The sequence below is a fragment of the Lolium rigidum genome, chromosome 2 (assembly GCF_022539505.1).
Source record: "Lolium rigidum isolate FL_2022 chromosome 2, APGP_CSIRO_Lrig_0.1, whole genome shotgun sequence".
In the NCBI taxonomy this organism is placed as follows: Eukaryota; Viridiplantae; Streptophyta; class Magnoliopsida; order Poales; family Poaceae; genus Lolium; species Lolium rigidum.
The window spans coordinates 55,922,291-55,941,021 of record NC_061509.1 but is presented as its reverse complement, the minus strand read 5'-3'; the positions used below and the strand labels follow the sequence as shown (position 1 = coordinate 55,941,021).

The following is an 18,731-nucleotide window of genomic DNA, read 5'->3' as shown; positions in this document are numbered from 1 at the left end:
GACTCAATAGTTAGTCCACTATAAAATATATCAAGTAAGTCATGCTTTTCCAAATCATGTCCAGGCCGAGCTCTAATAAGATAGCAAAACCTTGCCCAAGCTTCAGACAATTTCTCTCCATTTTCCTGGTCAAAACTATAAATTTTCTGCAAGGCAATATGTTGAGCACTAGCAGGAAAATATTTTCGAAAGAAAACATCAAGCAAACAACTTGGACTATCAATAGAATCAGGAGGCAAACTATTGTACCAAATTTTAGCATCATCCTTTAATGAGAAAGGAAAAATTTTAGCAACAAAATAAGTACGCATCTTAACATCATCAGAAAACAAGCTACTCAAAGTAGAAAGCTCATTCATGTGCTCTACAGCATTTTCTTTTTCAGTACCACAAAAAGGTGTTTTCTCAACAATAGATATATGAGATAAATCAAGAGAAAAATCATAATCCTTATCCTTAATGTTTATAGGAGATGTGGCAAATTTAGGATCAGGAGACAGCTTTTATCTAAGAGCATGTTGTGCAAGAAGCTTTTTAAGGTTACTTGTACCAGTAGTAGCATTACATTTATCAATAAAATCATCATCAAGTTCCACATAATATTCATCAGGATCATCAGACTCAGGTGAATTAACAGGTGTAACAGTATTTTCATTAGGGATTTCAGTATTTTCAATTTGTCTAGACCTAGCAATTGTAGCATCTAGAAAAGGACCTAATGAACCATTTTCATCAAGCACAGTAGAAGCATCATCAAAATTATCAGAGGAATTTTCAGATTCAGCAGAAGTACCAACACGTGAAGCTTGTGGTGGTGAAACAAGTTGATTTATCACAGATGGTGAATCAAGAGCAGCAGAGGTACTCAGAGTTGTACCTTTTCTTGTAGTGGATGGTAATATGTCGACTTTAGCATCGCGAGTTTTACCCATGATGGAGAATTTGCAGCGAACAATATCAATTCAGGTGAACTTGCAAATAAAGCTATGCTCCCCGGCAACGGCGCCAGAAAATAGTCTTGATGACCCACAAGTATAGGGGATCGCAACAGTCTTCGAGGGAAGTAAAACCCAATTTATTGATTCGACACAAGGGAGCCAAAGAATATTTGTAAGCATTAACAACGGAGTTGTCAATTCAGCTGCACCTGGAAACAAACTTGCTCGCAGTAGTTTATCAGTAGCAACAGTTTTATGGCAGTAGCAGTAGTGAAATATAAGCAGTAGTGTAATAAAGACAGCAGTAGTGATTTTAGTAAACAGCAGGATTAAAATACTGTAGGCATAGGGATGGATGAACGGGCGCTGCATGGATAAGATAACTCATGTAATAATCAAGACTAGGCATTTGCAGATAATAATAAAACGGTATCCAAGTACTAAACAACCATAGGCATGTGTTCCGTATATAGTCGTACGTGCTCGCAATGAGAAACTTGCACAACATCTTTTGTCCTACCAGCCGGTGGCAGCCGGGCCTCTAGGGAAACTATCGGTAATTAAGGTACTCCTTTTAATAGAGTACCGGAGCAAAGCATTAACACTCCGTGAACACATGTGATCCTCATATCACAGCCTTCCCCTCCGGTTGTCCCAATTTCTCGTCACTTTGGGGCCTCGGGTTCCGGACAGCAATATGTGTATACAACTTGCATGTAAGATCATAAAACAATGAATATCATCATGAATCAATAACATGTTCAGATCTGAAATCATGGCACTCGGGCCCTAGTGACAAGCATTAAGCATAACAAGTTGCAACAATATCATAAAAGTACCAACGACAGATACTAGGCACTATGCCCTAACAATCTTATGGCTATTACATGATCAATCTCATCCAATCCCTACCATCCCCTTCAGCCTACAGCGGGGGAATTACTCACACATGGATGGAGGAATCATGGATGGTCGATGGAGAGGCGTCGGTGGTGATGATGGCGACGATCTCCTCCAATTCCCCGTCCCTGCAGGGTGCCAGAACGGAGTTTCTGATCCCGAGATTGAGTTTCGCGATGGCGGCGGAGTTCTAGATGTCTTCTGGAAAAGTGGTCGAACCCACTCGCGTTTTTAGGTCAGAGGCCTTAAGTAGTCGAGAGGGGAGCGTCTGGGGGTGGCCGAGGCGCCCTCACCATAAGGCGGCGTGCCCCCCTCCTTGGCCGCGCCGGCCTATGGTGTGGGGGCCGTGGGCCTCCCCCTGGCCTGCCCTTCTGGCTCCGTATGTCTTCTATAAAAATAGGCCCTTTGCAATTGTTTCCGGGGATTTTCCTGAAAGTTGATTTTCTGCACAAAAATAAGACACTAGGGCAATTCTGCTGAAAAGAGCGTTAATCCGTGTTAGTTGTATCCAAAATACACAAATTATAGACAAAACAATAGCAAAAGTGTTCGGGAAAGTAGATACGTTTTGGACGTATCAGCAACCGCCAGAGAACGACGAGTTAGCCCGCGCCCACCAAAACCCTAGCTTCCGACGCCAGGCACGCCCAGTAGCAATGTTTGCATCGGAAGGAAATTTTTGGGTTATCGTAGATGTGATTTGGGCCTTAGCTCGACGAGCCTCACGCTGTGCAACATTACACGAAAAAGGCCGGCCAAGAACACGAGTCCGATCTGCGCATGGTTTCGAAATAGAGCCCAGTAGCTCGGATTTTGAAAACCATGTAGATTGCGGATCGGTACCGTGATCTGTCACGAGATCAGATGAACGACGCCGCCTCTGAACCACCGTCCACCCTTCGTCATCATCGACAACAGCAGGAAACGTCGATGGCTCGAGGACAGGTTGCCGAGACGATCGAAGTCGAGAGATCGCGGAAGAAGAGGGTATAGGAGAGCATACCTTGCTGGGCGAAGATGAAATAAGAAGCTCCCTCGCCGCCAGCCGCTGACGATGTTGGCGAAGCAGCCTCTTCTCTGCTCGCCGGGCAAGTCCAGACGAAGACTCCTCAGGATCCCTGCCCGAAGCCGGCGATGGTAGATAGCCCGCCGCCAACGTCTCCCCCCCCCTAGACGAAGACTCCTCAAGATCCCTGCCCGAATCCGGCGATGGTAGATAGCCCGCCGCCAACGTCTCCCCCCCCCCCCCACCTCATCTCCTTCTGCCTCTGAGCCAGAGCTGGCGCCTTCATGGAGTAGCGCCCAGAACCTACCTAGGGTAGCCCGATCCGATGTAGGTTGCGCCGACGAGGTAGCACCGACGGCCGGTGGGCGTGGATCGCCCACCCAGTCGCCAGCGCGATCGCCAGACGCGCTAACGGTCATATCGGTGGGTTAGACAACCATAACTATCTTTTTCGAAAGTATCAGAGGAAGATATGGGTGCAATGTGGAGTCATCCTGACGTGAAGGAGTGGACAAATTCTGGTGAGAGACGTGGATGGTGAGAGATTTTGCTCTGGAGCGGTGCCACTTGATGTCGCGTGCCGGGTAGGAAACTCCAGATTTAGATCGAGGGTTCCAGGCGGCAACCAGATTGATGCACATGCTCATTGTCTCATTGAACTATTGGTCTATTGCAATGAATGAATGACTTCTTTACCAGAGCTTTGTACTGCAACTAAGTTCTATGCAGCAGGCTACACAGTGACCAGCACTTTAAGATGGCTCCCCTGTGGCATTTTATTAACAAAGAAGGTGTGTGACACACAACGTCGAACCTGGGGTTAGAACCTGCGCTGAGGCACCACTGCGCTCTCACCACCGGGCCAAGAGCCCATCCACGTACATCCACAGTCTGAAACTCTGAATAATTTGTTACCTTACGCTTCTCCTAGGCCGATTTCCTGATTTATAATAATTAGATAAGCATAGAACATCGATAGCAGGAAAAGCTGGCACTACTGCACTGACCAATCTCAACACGAGATCCTTCTGCTATTCTTGTCACTGATAACAACATCAAAGCGTCCAATACAGCCAGAAATAGAACTGACCTCAATTTGTATTTACAGAAGGTGCAAACTGTGTGACAAAACCATTACCATCTACAGGAATGTCCTATAACCTACAGGTCCCTGGCTAGCTCCGTTCTAACATCTGAAGATGTCCAGAGTTACTAACGCAAAATGACACCTCCAATATGGCCAACAAGAGTGAGCGTCTTCATCATCTTTACATTACTGGGTGCTCATAAGGGTAGCATGCTACAACTGAAATCCTGGGATGTAAAACTAATCTAGTGACTTAACAGAGTTTTCCTGCATACAGGAGCACTTGGAGGATGTAAAGAATGGCATGATATAGCAGTAATCTACTTGGTAACCTCAAGAGCAACGTCAGGCTGATCTTATAGTCTCTGATGTGTTCCTGCAAATGCTCCCATCTATCGAATGTCTACATTCAAGATCTGCAAGAGTACTGATTGTGTGTTAAGATGGATGTATATGCAAGTATAATAACATTAAGTACAATCAGTCAGATTGAGAGTATTCAAGCCCATATCAAAGGCCTATGGTAAATCTCAAAGCAGTAAGATAATGACTGGAAACACAGAGGGGGGAAAGGAAAGTGGCAAGAAAATTATACTGCAAGTTATGTTCGGCTTCTGAGTTCAACAAGTAGAACAATATGGAAGTAACAGTGACTGCTATTCTTTGATATTACCTTGTAGATTCTCTGAGAAGATCGGAACATAAGAAAAGTACTGCCCTTGGGCACCTTCATCAAGGTCAACAATGTGCTTCAATTCGTGGAACTTGATGCTGTAGGATGCAATTTTACTGTCATCTATACTGGCAAGATAAAGAAAGTCGAAATCTGGATGTATCCCAATTATTTTCCAATTCTCTGCACTGTTTTCAGACAACTGTCCCTTGGCAAGATGAAGTTTGGAAACCCATGTCTTGGTGTCATATTCCTCCAGACAAAGAACGGCAACATCAGCTGTATTTGCCGTGACACAGTGTAAGTGCCCTTGTGACAGCCCAATGAACTCAACAGTCAAATTACTGAATACAGTCCAAGACTCCCCTCTGGTGTCTACTGAAACTAACTCAGATAACTGTGTAATCAGATGGATTCTTCCATGAATGAATATACTTCTGGAATCAATTTGCAGACCAATAACCTTATCCCACCCACTGTTTTGATACGTCCAGCTTGTCATTGCAGATGAGAAGATGTTTACCCCAGACACTTCTAGGACCTCACCCATATCCAGGAATTCAAATACATAAAATTCTGGTGAGACTGCAGGGTCAAAACCCAAACGGGCCATGCAAATAGCAGTTCTCCGGCTAGTAGGGCTTGGGGGCAAATCTAACCAACTTTTTGTTGCAGGATTGCAAACTACATAGTTGAACACATCAGAAGAGGATGGTGTCTTGTTGCAACGACAAAGAAGAAGGCCCATGCAGCTGTCTACTAGCTCGAACTCATAATCCTGTGGCATGAAATCCAGGCTAGGATCAATCTGCTGCCCAAAGATGCTGGCAAAGCAGCGCATTATTCTAGGCTCACGGAAAAAATCGTATGTGTGATAGAAGTAACCAGCAAATGCTCTAGATAATCTTTTGTCGGACGAAATAACACGGCCCAACGCCTTCGATGTAAGAATGAACCGGTATATTAAGCTGGCTTGCGAGCGTGAGAGGATCTCCAAGATGATGTCGTCCGGGAGGTTGGCCTCCACCGCCACCACCTGCTGCGGCGACTCATCCTTGTCCTTCTTGACCTCTGATGGCCCGGCTCCAGAGGACAGTGCATACGCCTGAAAAGGGAAATTTAAACTTTAGACACAACAAAACCACATCCAAGGATGGAGTTGTTGCAGCAACAATGCAGGAAACAATATAATGGCAGAATTAAATTTGTCAGGTTCCAGAGCAGCTCATCCCACTTGATGATTCTTTTCATTACACCTAAGGATGAATTTGTTGCAGCAACAGATATTTGATAGATGCATCTCACACCTGCGAAAATTACACCCAAACCCCAGACTAACACTCAGCTAACCCATATAGAACACCCTGGACATCATGATCCATGGATGCAGTGACCATGAGATTTCTCTAACATGATTTAAAACAGAGAAATAACTAAGCAGCTAGGATCTACCGGCCACAAAACCATATAGTTCAGATGAAGCATAAGCATATCTGCAGCAAAACTAAGCACAAACATCACCTCAAAGAATGGAAAGGTCGCCCATCAAAGTATAAAATGGTTGGACTTCATACCTGTTGGTCCTTGAGGTAGATGACCATCTTGGCACCCCCGCCGAGCTGCTCACCGGACTTGTCATGGGAAGCAGTAAAGGACCCACCAGACTGGGACTCCCAGATGAACTGCTCGTCGTCGTTGTGCTTGGTGGTGACGAGGACCCTCTCGGCCACAAGGTAGGCGGAGAAGGAACCGACACCAAACTGACCAATCATGGAAACGTCCGCGCCAGCGGGGAGGTTCTCTATAAACTCCCTGGTCCCAGAACTGGCAATCGTGCCGAGGTTGTAGACGAGGTCCGAGTTGGTCATGTCCTTGTCGGGGACGATGTGGATGAAGAGCTCCGGCTGCGCATGGAGCTTGCTCTTGTCCGTGAGGCTCTCGAACCTGATCTTCTCCAACGCCTGCGAAAATTAAAACAATAGCATGTTTAGCAAAAATTCGATGAAATCGACTTTGAAGAGCAGGGAACCAAACTTGTACACATCACATGGCCAGTTCGAATGGAAGCTCTGAGTTGCCCCAATGGCTGAATCCCCCCACAAGACTGACATCCGGCAATTTCGATAGATATTTGATAGAGGCATCTCACACCTGCGAAAATTACACCCAAACCCCAGACTAAAACTCAGCTAACACACATAGAACACCTTGGACATCATGATCCATGGATGCAGTGACCATGAGATTTCTCCAACACGATTTAGAACAGAGAAATAACTAAGCAGCTAGGATCTAGCGGCCACAAAACCATATAGTTCAGATGAAGCATAAGCGTATCTAGAGCAAAACTGAGCAGAAACATCACCTCAAAGAATGGAAAGGTCGCCCATCAAAGTATAAGATGGTTGGACTTCATACCTGTAGGTCCTTGAGGTAGATGACCCTCTTGGTACCCCCGCCGAGCTGCTCACCGGACTTGTCATGGGAAGCGAGAAAGGACCCACCAGCCTCGGGACTCCCAAATGAACTGCTCGTCGTCGTTGTGCTTGGTGGTGACGAGGACCCTCTCGGCCACAAGGTAGGCGGAGAAGGAACCGACACCAAACTGACCAATCATGGAAACGTCCGCGCAAGCGGGAGGTTCTCTATAAACTCCCTGGTCCCAGAACCGGCAATCGTGCCGAGGTTGTAGACGAGGTCCGAGTTGGTCATGTCCTTGTCGGGGACAATGTGGATGAAGAGCTCCGGCTGCGCATGGAGCTTGCTCTTGTCCGTGAGGCTCTCGAACCTGATCTTCTCCAACGCCTGCGAAAATTAAAACAATAGCACGTTTAGCAAAAATTCGATGAAATCGACTTTGAAGAGCAGGGAACCAAACTTGTACACATCACATGGCCAGTTCGAATGGAAGCTCTGAGTTGCCCCAATGGCTGAATCCCCCCACAAGACTGACATCCGGCAATTTCGATAGATATTTGATAGAGGCATCTCACACCTGCGAAAATTACACCCAAACCCCAGACTAAAACTCAGCTAACACACATAGAACACCTTGGACATCATGATCCATGGATGCAGTGACCATGAGATTTCTCCAACATGATTTAGAACAGAGAAATAACTAAGCAGCTAGGATCTAGCGGCCACAAAACCATATAGTTCAGATGAAGCATAAGCGTATCTAGAGCAAAACTGAGCAGAAACATCACCTCAAAGAATGGAAAGGTCGCCCATCAAAGTATAAGATGGTTGGACTTCATACCTGTTGGTCCTTGAGGTAGATGACCCTCTTGGTACCCCCGCCGAGCTGCTCACCGGACTTTTCATGGGAAGCAGTAAAGGACCCACCAGCCTGGGACTCCCAAATGAACTGCTCGTCGTCGTTGTGCTTGGTGGTGACGAGGACCCTCTCGGCCACAAGGTAGGCGGAGAAGGAACCGACACCAAACTGACCAATCATGGAAACGTCCGCGCAAGCGGGGAGGTTCTCTATAAACTCCCTGGTCCCAGAACTGGCAATCGTGCCGAGGTTGTAGACGAGGTCCGAGTTGGTCATGTCCTTGTCGGGGACAATGTGGATGAAGAGCTCCGGCTGCGCATGGAGCTTGCTCTTGTCCGTGAGGCTCTCGAACCTGATCTTCTCCAACGCCTGCGAAAATTAAAACAATAGCACGTTTAGCAAAAATTCGATGAAATCGACTTTGAAGAGCAGGGAACCAAACTTGTACACATCACATGGCCAGTTCGAATGGAAGCTCTGAGTTGCCCCAATGGCTGAATCCCCCACAAGACTGACATCCGGCAATTTCGATAGATATTTGATAGAGGCATCTCACACCTGCGAAAATTACACCCAAACCCCAGACTAAAACTCAGCTAACACACATAGAACACCTTGGACATCATGATCCATGGATGCAGTGACCATGAGATTTCTCCAACATGATTTAGAACAGAGAAATAACTAAGCAGCTAGGATCTAGCGGCCACAAAACCATATAGTTCAGATGAAGCATAAGCATATCTAGAGCAAAACTGAGCAGAAACATCACCTCAAAGAATGGAAAGGTCGCCCATCAAAGTATAAGATGGTTGGACTTCATACCTGTTGGTCCTTGAGGTAGATGACCCTCTTGGTACCCCCGCCGAGCTGCTCACCGGACTTGTCATGGGAAGCAGTAAAGGACCCACCAGCCTGGGACTCCCAAATGAACTGCTCGTTGTCGTTGTGCTTGGTGGTGACGAGGACCCTCTCGGCCACAAGGTAGGCAGAGAAGGAACCGACACCAAACTGACCAATCATGGAAATGTCCGCGCCAGCGGGGAGGTTCTCTATAAACTCCCTGGTCCCAGAACTGGCAATCGTGCTGAGGTCCGAGTTGGTCATGTCCTTGTCGGGGGCGATGTGGATGAAGAGCTCCGGCTGCGCATGGAGCTTGCTCTTGCCCGTGAGGCTCTCGAACCTGATCTTCTCCAACGCCTGCGAAAATTAAACCAACAAGCACGCTTAGCAAAAATTCGATGAAATTGATTCTGAAGAGCAGAGAACCAAACTCGTACAAATCACATGGCCAGTTCGTATGTAAGCTCCGAGTTGCCCCAATGGCTGAATCCCCCCACAAGACCGAAGGCCGGCAGTTTCGAACGAATTAGGAAGGGAACCAAATCTAAGGCGGAAATGCATATCAACGGACCGCGGCCCGGCCCCCGTGCCAGTCCTCGATGGAACCTCGGCTTGATACATTCATACAGAAGGCAAGCGACGGGTACCTTGGTGGGATTGGCGGCGGCGCGGGATCCGGCGAGTGACGAGAATAGGCCCCCCGCGGAGGCGCGGAGGGACGCCGGGGACGCCGCCATGGGGAGGAGACGGGTGGACCGGAGAGGGGCGAGCGGAGGGAGGGGCCGCATGAGAGAGCAACGAGGAGGAGAGGGAGGACGAGGAGGAGGAGGAGGAGGAGAGGGGTTTGGCCGCCGTTCCCGTTACGGAGGCGTGCGGAGGAAGGCGGTGGCGACTCCAGGCTTGTTTTGAAAGAAAATGAAATAAAATGTGGCTTCGAAGACGAGCTTCGCGCAGCGAGGTGCGCGGCGGCGGCCGGGGCGGTGTTTTCGCGAAGGTTCCCGAAGAGGACGGTGGCGGCTTGAAGCGTTTCCGAGGTTTTCCGTTTTAGCCCCTCAGAATTAGGGAGATCGACATAAACCTGGATGGAGTCCCTCTACCAGAAAACTGCCCCACCAAAAAGGTGTTATATGCATTTTAACCTCTATTACGCTCAATTTCAAGTAAATTATTACATGAAACTGGCCAATTTATCAACCATGCCCCGGGTATATTTTCCAGCAACATAAAAAATACTAACGAAAAAAGACAGCCGCCTAGCCGCCTCTAATTCAGCTTCCTTCATAGATCGGTTTCCACTTCTCTGATCAGCTTCACCGGCGTCGGGAGGAGTGGGAACCCAATCTATGCATGGAGTTTTCAATAGATTATGTTAGGGTTTTGGTAGTCCTCTTCTTGTTGGTTTCCCCTCAATGGAGATGGCATCGTTTTTAATAAGTGATCTTTGGGCTTTTGTTCAACGATAAGATCTCCTTCCCGCCGGCAATGGTGGTGTCAAAAGATTACAATCATCTTGGTATGGACCTTTAGATCCAATCGATTTTGTATCTTTTCTTGTTTTTGTTCGCGAGGAAGATTACCATTCGTTGACAACAACAAACACCTCTTAAAATTTTACTTTTATGCTCTCTATATGATTTCAAAACTTGAAAAGCTCTAGCACATGATTTAATCCCTGCTTCCCTCTGCGACGGGCCTATCTTTTACTTTATTGTTGAGTCAGTTTACCTATTTCCTTCCACCTTAGAAGTAAACACTTGTGTCAACTGTGCATTGATTCTTACATACTTGCTTATTTGCATTCATCATATTACTCTATGTTGACAATTATCCATGAGATATGCATGTTGAAAGTTGAAAGCAACTGCTGAAACTTATATCTTCCTTTGTGTTGCTTCGATGCCTTTACTTTGAATTTATTGCTTTATGAGTTAACTCTTATGCAGGACTTTTTGATATTTGTCTTGAAAGTACTATTCATGAAAAGTTTTGCTATATGTTATCTATTTGTTCGCAACCTATAGATCATTGATTTGAATCACTCCATTCATGTCATATGCTTTACAATAATGTTGATCAAGATTATGATGGTAGCATGTCACTTCAGAAATTAATTGTGTTATCGTTTACCTACTCGAGGGCGAGTAGGAACTAAGCTTGGGGATGCTGATACGTCTCCAACGTATCTATAATTTCTGATGTTCCATGCTTGTTTTATGACAATACCTACATGTTTTGTTCACACTTTATATCGTTTTGATGCCTTTTCCGAACTAACCTATTGACGAGATGCCGAAGTGCCGGTTCTCGTTTCTGCTGTTTTTGGTTTCGAAATCCTAGTAAGGAAATATTCTCGGAATTGGACGAAATCAACGCCCAGTACCCTATTTTCACCGGAAGCTTCCAGAACACCCGAGAGTCAGCAGAGGGGGGCCACAGGCCCACCACACATGGTGGCGGCGCGGCCCAGGGGGGGCGCCCCCCTGTTGTCTGGCCCCACCAGGGCCCCTCCGAGGCTCCCCTTTCGCCTATAAAGTCTCCCTGACCTAAAACCCCGATACGAAAAAGCCACGGTACGAGAAACCTTCCAGAGCCGCCGCCATCGCGAAGCCAAGATCTGGGGGACAGGAGTCTCTGTTCCGGCACGCCGCCGGGACGGGGAAGTGCCCCCGGAAGGCTCCTCCATCGACACCACCGCCATCTTCATCACCGCTGATGTCTCCCATGAGGAGGGAGTAGTTCTCCATAGAGGCTAAGGGCTGTACCGGTAGCTATGTGGTTAATCTCTCTCTATGTACTTCAATACAATAATCTCATGAGCTGCCTTACATGATTGAGATTCATATGATGATGCTTGTAATCTAGATGTCATTATGCTAGTCAAGTGGATTTTACTTATGTGATCTCCGGAGACTCCTTGTCCCACGTGTGTAAAGGTGACAGTGTGTGCACCGTGTGGGTCTCTTAGGCTATATTTCACAGAATACTTATTCACTGTTATGAATAGCATATTGAAGTGCTTATTTATATCCCTTTATGATTGCAATGTGTTTTGTATCACTATTTATCTATGTGCTACTCATGTGATGTTATTAAAGTAGTCTATTCCTCCTGCATGGTGTAATGGTGACAGTGTGTGCATCGTGTGGTTCTTGTCGTAGATTATGATCATAATCTCTTGTAGGTTATGGAGTTGATTATCGCTATGATAGTATTGATGTGATTTATTCCCCCTTCATAGTGTAAAGGTGACAGTGTGTATGCTATGTTAGTACTCGGTCTATTTTGCAAAGATCTATTGTGCTCTAAGGTTACTTAAACATGAATATCGAATGTTGTGGCGCTTGTTAACTCCGGCTTGAGGGAGCTCTTGTAGCCCTACACAATTAGTGGTGTTCATCATCCAACAAGAGTATATGTAGCACAAGGAAGAGAACTTATTTATTATGTGATCAATGTTGAGAGTGTCCACTAGTAAAAGTATGATCCCTAGGCCTTGTTTCCACCACAAAGAATTGCTTCCCACGCCCGCAAGCTATTTTCTGGCGCCGCTTGTTTCTTGCTTTTCTTGCATCTTTACTTTCTGCAATATTACCACCATCTATACCACCTGTGTTTTACTATATCTTCGCCGAACTAGTGCGCCTATACATCTGACAAGTCTATTAGGTGTGTTGGGGACACAAGAGACTTCTTGTATCGTGATTGCAGGGTTGCTTGAGAGGGATATCTTTGACCTCTTCCTCCCTGAGTTCGATAAACCTTGGGTGATCCACTTAAGGGAAAACTTGCTGCTCGTTCTACAAACCTCTGCTCTTGGAGGCCCAACACTGTCTACAAGAATAGAAGCACCCGTAGACATCAAGCACTTTTCTGGCGCCGTTGCCGGGGAGGAAAGGTAAAAGGCATCATACTCCGGTCCCAGGTAAATAAGTTATTTTCTGTGCCGTTGTAAGTGCTCGAAGCTATTTCCTTTAGATCCTGCAATTGCATCTTTTGGTTTCTTGTTTACACTAGTTAGGCATAATGGAAAGCAACAGTGAGCTTTTATTTCTATTTCCTGAGTTAAGACATGGATTGTTTGTTGCGAAAATTAAAAAACCTATGGAATCTTATTTGCATGCTAGTAGCAATGATATTAGTATGAACGCTTTGAACACCATTGTTGCTAATGATATGGAAAATTCTAAGCTTGGGGAAGCTGGTTTTGATGAGCATGATATTTTTAGTCCCCCAAGCATTGAGGAGAAAATTTTCTTTGATGATACTTTGCCTCCTATTTATGATGATTATAATGATAGTGGTCTTTTGGTGCCGCCTACTATGGAGAGTAAATTTTATTATGATTATACTATGCCTCCTACACTTGATGAGAATAATAATGATAGCTATTTTATTGAATTTGCTCCCACTACAACTAATAAAATTGATTATGCTTATGTGGAGAGTAAATTTTTTATGCATGTGGCTCATGACAAGAATGCTTTATGTGATAGTTATATTGTTGAGTTTGTTCATGATGCTACTGAAAGTTATTATGAGAGAGGGAAACATGGTTATAAGCATCTTAATAATATTAAGTTTCCCCTCTTTATGTTGAGAATCTTGAAATTGCGCTTGTGTTGCTTATCTATGCTTGCCACTTTGTTTTTCATGAATCTATTTGTGTACAAGATTCCTTTTCATAGGAAGTGGGTTAGGCTTAAATGTGCTTTGAATTTGCTTCTTGATGCTCTCTTTTGCTTCAACGCTTATTTCTTGCGAGAGTATCATTAAAATTACTGAGCCCATCTTAATGGCTATAAAGAAAGAACTTCTTGGGAGATAACCCATGTGTTTATTTTACTACAGCACTTTTGTTTTATATTTGAGTCTTGGAAGTTGTTTACTACTGTAGCAACCTCTCCTTATCATGTTTTTGTGCCAAGTAAAGTCTCTATGGTAAAGTTGATGCTAGATTTGGATTGTCTGCGCAGAAACAGCATTGCTGTGTCATCACGAATTCGCGCAGAAGTCTCTGTAAAAAAATCAAAAAAAATCTGCAAATTTACGTGTGTGATCCACAGATATGTACGCAACTTTCATTAGTTTTGAGTTTTTCCGTTTGAGCAAGTTAAGTGCCCCTGCCAGATTCATCTTTACGGACTGTTCTGTTTTTTGACAGATTCTGCCTTTTATTTCGCATTGCCGCTTTTGTTAAGTTGGATAAGTTTCTTTGTTCCATTAACTTTCAGAAGTTTTGTGCAATGTCCAGAAGTGTTAAGAATGATTGTGTCACCTCTGAACATGTGAATTTTGATTATGCACTAACCCTCTAATGAGTTTGCTTAAAATTTTGGTGTGGAGGAAGTTTTCAAGGGTCAAGAGAAGAGGGTGATATATGATCAAGAAGAGTGAAAAGCCTAAGCTTGGGGATGCCCCCGTGGTTCATCCCTGCATATTTCAAGAAGACTCAAGCGTCTAAGCTTGGGGATGCCCAAGGCATCCCCTTCTTCATCAACTTATCGGGTTTCTTCTATTGAAACTATATTTTTATTCGAGTCACATCTTATGTACTTTATTTGGAGCGTCCGTGTGCTTTTATTTTCGTTTTGTTATTTTCATTCTCTGAATAAGTTCATCCTTGTGTGGGAGAGAGACACGCTCCGCTTTTTCATATGAACACTAGTGTTCTTCATTCATGCTTTTAATGTTCAAGGGCGAAAGTTGATCGCTTCACTTGTTGATATTTTGTTGGAATCATAAAATGCTTCATATGGTCTTGAATAATTTGATACTTGGCAATTGTTTTGAGCTCTCATAGATCATTGATGACCCACAAGTATAGGGGATCGCAACAGTCTTCGAGGGAAGTATTACCCAATTTATTGATTCGACACAAGGGGAGACAAAGAATACTTGTAAGCCTTAACAGCGGAGTTGTCAATTCAGCTGCACTGGAAACGGACTTGCTCGCAAGAGTTTATCGAGTAGCAACAGTTTTATAGCAGTAGGAATAGTGAAATAACGAAGCAGAGTGAAATAAAGACAGCAGTAGTGATTATAGTAAACAAGCAGGATTAAAATATCGTAGGCACGGGGACGGATGAACGGGCGTTGCATGGATGAGAGAATTTATATAACAATCATGGTAGGGCATTTGCGGGTAATAATAAAGCGGTATCCAAGTACTAATCAATCAATAGGCATGTGTTCCATATATAGTCGTACGTGCTCGCAATGAGAAACTTGCACAACATCTTTTGTCCTACCAGCCGGTGGCAGCCGGGCCTCTAGGGAAACTACTGGAAATTAAGGTACTCCTTTTAATAGAGTACCGGAGCAAAGCATTAACACTCCGTGAACACATGTGATCCTCACATCACTACCATCCCCTCCAGTTGTCCTGATTTCTGTCACTTCGGGGCCATTGGTTCCGGACAGCAACGTGTGTATACAACTTGCAGGTAAGATCATAAAACAATGCATATCATGATGAAACAATAACATGTTCAGATCTGAGATCATGGCACTCGGGCCCTAGTGACAAGCATTAAGCATAACAAGTTGCAACAATATCATAAAAGTAACATCTACGGATACTAGGCACCATGCCCTAACAATCTTGTGACTATTACATGATCAATCTCATCCAATCCCTACCATCCCCTTCAGCCTACAGCGGGGGAATTACTCACACATGGATGGGGGAAACATGGCTGGTCGATGGAGAGACGTCGGTGGTGATGGAGGTTGATGGCGTGTAACTCACACGTTCGTTGGGAACCCCAAGAGGAAGGTATGATGCGCACAGTAGCAAGTTTTCCCTCAGAAAGAAACCAAGGTTTAATCGAACCAGTAGGAGCCAAGAAGCACGTTGAAGGTTGATGGTGGTGAAATGTGATGTGGCGCAACAACAGGGATTCCGGCGCCAACGTGGAATCTGCACAACAAAACCAAAGTACTTTGTCCCAACGAAACAGTGAGGTTGTCAATCTCACCGGCTTGCTGTAACAAAGGATTAAACGTATCGAGTGGAAGATGTTTGCAAAGAAAACAAGTAAAACACAATTGCGATAGATTGTATGCTATGTAAAGAATAGGACCGGGGTCCACAGTTCACTAGAGGTGTCTCTCCCATAAGATAAAAGCATGTTGGGTGAACAAATTACAGTCGGGCAATTGACAAATAGAGAAAGACATAACAATGCATATACATGATATGATAAATATAGTGAGATTTAATCCGGGCATTACGACAAAGTACATAGACCGCCATCCAACTGCATCTATGCCTAAAAAGTCCACCTTCAGGTTATCATCCGAACCCCATTCAGTATTAAGTTGCTAAGCAACAGACAATTGCATTAAGTATGGTGCGTAATGTAATCGACAACTACATCCTTAGACATAGAATCAATGTTTTATCCCTAGTGGCAACAACACATCCACAACCTTAGAACTTTCTGTCACTATCCCAGATTTAATGGAGGCATGAACCCACTATCGAGCATAAATACTCCCTCTTGGAGTTAAGAGTACAAACTTGGCCAGAGCCTCTACTAATAACGGAGAGCATGCAAGATCATAAACAACACATAAACAATAGATTGATAATCACCATAATCATAGTACTCTCTATCCATCGGATCCCGACAAACACAACATATAGAATTACGGATAGATGATCTTGATCATGTTAGGCAGCTCACAAGATCCAACAATGAAGCACAACAAGGAGAAGACGACCATCTAGCTACTGCTATGGACCCATGGTCCAGGGGTGAACTACTCACTCATCACTCCGGAGGCGACCATGGCGGTGTAGAGTCCTCCGGGAGATGAATCCCCTCCCGGCAGGGTGCCGGAGGCGATCTCATGAATCCCCCGAGATGGGATTCGCGGCGGCGGCGTCTCTGGAAGGTTTTCCGTATCGTGGCTCTCGGTACTGGGGGTTTCGCGACGGAGACTTTAAGTAGGCGGAAGGGCAACGCGGGGGCCACACGAGGTGCCCAGGGGTAGGGCCGCGCGGCCGGGGCTTGGGCCGCGCCGCCCTGTCCCCCGGCTGCCTCGTGGCCCCACTTCGTTATCTCTTCGGTCTTCCGGAAGCTTCGTGCAAAAATAGGACCCCGGGCGAAAGTTTCGTCCAATTCCGAGAATATTTCCTTACTAGGATTTCTGAAACCAAAAACAGCAGTAAAACAAAGAATCGGCTCTTCGGCATCTTGTTAATAGGTTAGTTCCAGAAAATGCATAAATATGACATATAATGTGCATAAAACATGTAGGTATCATCAATAAAGTAGCATGGAACATAAGAAATTATCGATACGTTGGAGACGTATCAGCATCCCCAAGCTTAGTTCTCGCTCGTCCCGAGCAGGTAAAACGATAACAAAGATAATTTCTGAAGTGACATACCATCATAATCTTGATCATACTATTTGTAAACATATGTAATGAATGCAGCGATCAAAACAAAAGTAATGACATGAGTAAACAAGCGAATCATATAGCAAAGACTTTTCATGAATAGTACTTCAAGACAAGCATCAATAAGTCTTGCATAAGAGTTAACTCATAAAGCAATAAATCAAAGTAAAGGTGTTGAAGCAACACAAAGGAAGATGAAGTTTCAGCGGTTGCTTTCAACTTATAACATGTATATCTCATGGATATTGTCAACATAAAGTAATATAACAAGTGCAATATGCAAGTATGTAGGAATCAATGCACAGTTCACTCAAGTGTTTGCTTCTTAAGGTGGAAGGAGATAGGTAAACTGACTCAACAATAAAAGTAAAAGAATGGTCCTTCAAAGAGGAAAGCATCGATTGCTGTATTTGTGCTAGAGCTTTTATTTTGAAAACATGAAACAATTTTGTCAACGGTAGTAATAAAGCATATGAGTTATGTAAATTATATCTTACAAGTTGCAAGCCTCATGCATAGTATACTAATAGTGCCCGCACCTCGTCCTACTTAGCTTGGACTACCGGATCTTTGCATGCCATGTTTCAACCAAGTGTCACAAAGGGGTACCTCCATGCCGCTCGTACAAAGGTCTAAGGAGAATGCTCGCATTTTGGATTTCTCGCTTTTGATTATTCTCAACTTAGACATCCATACCGGGACAACATGGACAACGGATAATGGACTCCTCTTAAATGCATAAGCATGTAGCAACGATTATTATTCTCATATGAGATTGAGGATATATGGCCAAACTGAAACTTCCACCATGATTCATGGCTTTAGTTAGCGGCCCAATGTTCTTCTCTAACAATTTTGCATGCTCCAACCACTAAAATGATAGATCCTTCAGTACAAGACGGACATGCATAGCAACTCACATGATATTCAACAATAGTTGATGGCGTTCCCAGAAGCATGGTTATCGCACAACAAGCAACTTAATAAAATATAAAGTGCATAAGTACATATTCAATACTACAATAGTTTTTAAGGCTATTTTGTCCCATGAGCTATATATTGCAAAGGTGAATGATGGAATTTTAAAGGTAGCACTCAAGCAATTTACTTTGGAATGGCGGAGAAATACCATGTAGTAGGTAGGTATGGTGGACACAAATGGCATAGTAGTTGGCTCAAGGATTTTGGATGCATGAGAAGTATTCCCTCTCGATACAAGGTTTAGGCTAGCAAGGTTATTTGAAGCAAACTCAAGGATGAACCGGTGCAGCAAAACTCACATAAAAGACATATTGTAAACATTATAAGACTCTACACCGTCTTCCTTGTTGTTCAAAACTCAATACTAGATATTATCTAGACCTTAGAGAGACCAAATATGCAAATCAAATTTTAGCAAGCTCTATGTATTTCTTCATTAATGGGTACAAAGCATATGATGCAAGAGCTTAAACATGAGCACAACAATTGCCAAGTATCACATTATCCAAGACATTTTAGAATTACTACATGTAGCATTTTCCAATTCCAACCATATAACAATTTAACGAAGAAGAAACTTCGCCTTGAACATTATGAGTAAAGCCTAAGGACAT

The 18,731-nt window shown here is 44.4% G+C and overlaps 2 protein-coding genes and 1 pseudogene across 2 annotated transcripts; all 3 read right to left on the bottom strand.

Moving 5' to 3' along the window:
- Positions 1 to 3,980: 3,980 nt before the first annotated feature.
- LOC124686506 (F-box protein At5g07610-like) lies at positions 3,981 to 5,620 on the bottom strand. The gene is made up of 2 exons (XM_047220437.1): positions 4,605 to 5,620; positions 3,981 to 4,347 (listed from the first exon to the last, which is right to left on the bottom strand). Exons 1-2 carry the CDS (start codon positions 5,443 to 5,445, stop codon positions 4,277 to 4,279), a joined length of 912 nt encoding a protein of 303 aa, XP_047076393.1. The 5' UTR covers positions 5,446 to 5,620; the 3' UTR covers positions 3,981 to 4,276.
- LOC124689759 lies at positions 5,445 to 8,402 on the bottom strand (annotated as a pseudogene).
- Positions 8,403 to 8,436: 34 nt separating this feature from the next.
- LOC124689758 (heat shock protein 81-3-like) lies at positions 8,437 to 9,464 on the bottom strand. Its single transcript, XM_047223234.1, has 3 exons — positions 9,375 to 9,464; positions 8,710 to 9,084; positions 8,437 to 8,442 (listed from the first exon to the last, which is right to left on the bottom strand). The coding sequence occupies exons 1-3, from the start codon at positions 9,462 to 9,464 to the stop codon at positions 8,437 to 8,439; spliced, it is 471 nt and encodes a 156-aa protein (XP_047079190.1).
- Between the last annotated feature and the right edge of the window lie 9,267 nt (positions 9,465 to 18,731).

Excerpts from the sequence above, each read along its gene's own strand:
- LOC124686506 (XM_047220437.1), bottom strand. The coding sequence starts at position 5,445 with ATGCGCTGCTTTGCCAGCATCTTTGGGCAGCAGATTGATCCTAGCCTG. Across the intron at positions 4,348-4,604 it reads CTTCTCAGAGAATCTACAAG|ATCTTGAATGTAGACATTCG; the intron begins GTAATATCAAAG and ends GTACTCTTGCAG.
- LOC124689758 (XM_047223234.1), bottom strand. The coding sequence starts at position 9,464 with ATGGCGGCGTCCCCGGCGTCCCTCCGCGCCTCCGCGGGGGGCCTATTC. Across the intron at positions 9,085-9,374 it reads CCGCCGCCAATCCCACCAAG|GCGTTGGAGAAGATCAGGTT; the intron begins GTACCCGTCGCT and ends TAATTTTCGCAG.